The sequence below is a fragment of the Quercus robur genome, chromosome 2, assembly GCF_932294415.1.
Source record: "Quercus robur chromosome 2, dhQueRobu3.1, whole genome shotgun sequence".
Taxonomy (NCBI): Eukaryota; Viridiplantae; Streptophyta; class Magnoliopsida; order Fagales; family Fagaceae; genus Quercus; species Quercus robur.
The window spans coordinates 58,584,803-58,587,332 of record NC_065535.1 but is presented as its reverse complement, the minus strand read 5'-3'; the positions used below and the strand labels follow the sequence as shown (position 1 = coordinate 58,587,332).

Here is a 2,530-nt window from a genome sequence, read left to right as displayed (position 1 = left end):
GAAAGAGCAACTATTGTCCCAAGTAGGTAGGGAGATACTTCTAAAAGCCGTTGTCCAAGCCATTCCAACTTTTGCCATGTCTTGTTTCAAACTTCCGATGGGTCTTTGTCATGATATTGAGATGATGATAAGAAAATTTTGGTGGGGGCAAAGAAGGGAGCAAAGGAAAATCCATTGGAAGAGTTGGGAGGTTATGTGTCAACCAAAATACCAAGGGGGGTTGGGGTTCAAAGATTTGGTTAAGTTCAATGAGGCCATGCTCGCTAAACAGGTCTGGAGGTTGCTGCATGATCAGTCTTCCCTATTTTTCCAGGTTTTCAAAGCCAAATATTTCCCCCATGGGACGGTGTTTGAAGCAAAGAAGTCATCCAGCTCATATGCATGGCAAAGTATATTAAAAGCTAAATCGGTCATAGAAGCTGGGCTGATGTGGAGGGTGGGGAATGGATCAACTATTCGGTATATTAGGATAAATGGCTACCAGGAAAATTCCCTTCCACGATTAAGTCTCCAAGGGTAGGCGCACCAGGAGATATGCGTGTGGATTCTCTGATCGACCAAGACACAAAACAGTGGGACTTAGCAAAGATTGATCTCCTCTTCCTTCCATTTGAAGCAGCAAAAATTAAGTCAATCCCTTTATGTTTGTCTAATCAGGCTGATTGCATGGTGTGGCCAAGGTGTAGGGATGGTTTTTACTCGGTGAAAACTGGTTACCAACTACTCTGCAAGATGGACAATCAGAACAGAGCATCAGGGTCGGACTCGTCAAGTTACAGGGGTTTTTGGAGACGCCTATGGAAGATGCGAGTTCCAAATAAGATAAAAATATTTCTTTGGCGTGCGTGCACCGATGCGCTGCCTACAAGATGCAACTTGGTTAGGAGGAAAGTGTTAGACGATCCAACTTGCTCTATGTGCGGTGCGGGAGCTGAGAACACGATGCATGTGCTATGGGAATGCAAACAATTGCTCACGGTGTGGGAAACGGTTTTTGGATGGGTTTTTAAAGACTACCCAGCGATTTTGGAATTCTTGGACCTGGTAGCTCTGGTTGGCGAGCAAGAAAAACAGTTGGAGCTCTTTGCAACGATTGCTTGGTTCATCTAGTGTCACAGGAACAAGACTAGATGCAACGAACCGAGCGTGCCACTGGGAAAAATCTTGGAGAGTGCGGCTTCCCTATTGATGGAATTTCAGAGCAGTGTCAAGTATGGAGCAAAAACAGTGACACAGCGAAACATCAAATGGAAGCCACCAGACGGAGTAACGGTGAAGACGAATTTTGATGGGGCTATGTTTGCAGAATCGGACCAAGCAGGGATAGGTGTGGTTGTTCGAAACCATAGGGGTTATGTCATGGCGGCTTTAGCAGAAAAAATCCCCAAACCAGCTTCCATAGAGGTACTTGAAGTCTTGGCAGCACGGAGAGCAGTACAGTTCACTCTTGAGCTGGGCTTTGCACATGCCATCTTTGAAGGAGATGCAAAGATTGTTACTAAGGCACTTGCTGAAGGGAACAGTTCTTTGCATAGTATAGGACACATTGTAAAAGACATTGAGTCTATTAGTGGCTTATTACAAACCAAATCTTTCTCTCATGTTAGGAGGCAGGGAAACACTGTGGCCCATGCCTTAGCTCAAAGAGCAAGGCTTTCTTTTCCTGTTTTAATCTGGATGGAGGATGTTCCACCAGATATTTTTCGTTTTGTATCTGCGGATTTTCCAGTTACTTAATAAAATAATGACAAGTTTGGATTCTCAAAAAAAAAAAAAAAAATTACAATTATATCACATCACTTTCTTAAACGATGTAATATTATATTCTTATATTGAGATTACATTTATATAAAATTACAATAATGTAATATTACGGTGTAATGTAACATCACGGTGAACCAACCACCCCCTTAATGTGATGCGGTCATAGTTGTCAGTATTGTATGAAACGCAACATGTATCGTATCATGGGTAAAAAGTTCCATATTGTATTGGCATATCATAAGTGCTCATGAATTGTAAGATACAATGTGTGTATTGTATGAATTGTATCGTATCATAAAATCGTACGTATTGTACAATACATAAATAAATACTTTAAAATGAGATTTTTTGTTAAAATTTGTATTTTTATTTGAATCTAACAAGTTGTTAGACTTGTTTTTAACACAAAATTATTAGTTTACTTAATTTAGCCTACTAAAATAACATATTCATAATTTTTTTTTCCTCTCTCTCCTACAATTGGACTACACAGTACACATTTATCCTTCACTTTAATATTTACAAATTTATTTTATATACTATGAATAAAATATTAATTGACAATATAAATTTTTTATTTTTGTCATTATTGTTCCAAGAAACTAGAATGCCCAAAATTTTTTTTATAAAAAAGTTATTAAAATAAAAAGAACAAGAAGTGATAGTAAATGTTAATGACGAATGACGACGAAGAAAATTTTAATGAAGAAATAAGTTTGCAAAATTATAAACATGTACTAGCATTGACTTAGATGGGGTTGATTAG

The 2,530-nt window shown here is 38.4% G+C and overlaps 1 protein-coding gene across 1 annotated transcript; it reads left to right on the top strand.

Annotated features, from left to right (window-relative positions):
- The first annotated feature begins 1,188 nt into the window (after positions 1–1,188).
- Positions 1,189–1,737, top strand: LOC126701317 (uncharacterized). Its single transcript, XM_050399408.1, has one exon. It carries the CDS (start codon positions 1,189–1,191, stop codon positions 1,735–1,737), a length of 549 nt encoding a protein of 182 aa, XP_050255365.1.
- Positions 1,738–2,530: the final 793 nt, after the last annotated feature.

Coding starts and splice junctions, on each gene's coding strand:
- LOC126701317 (XM_050399408.1), top strand. CDS start 1,189: ATGGAATTTCAGAGCAGTGTCAAGTATGGAGCAAAAACAGTGACACAG.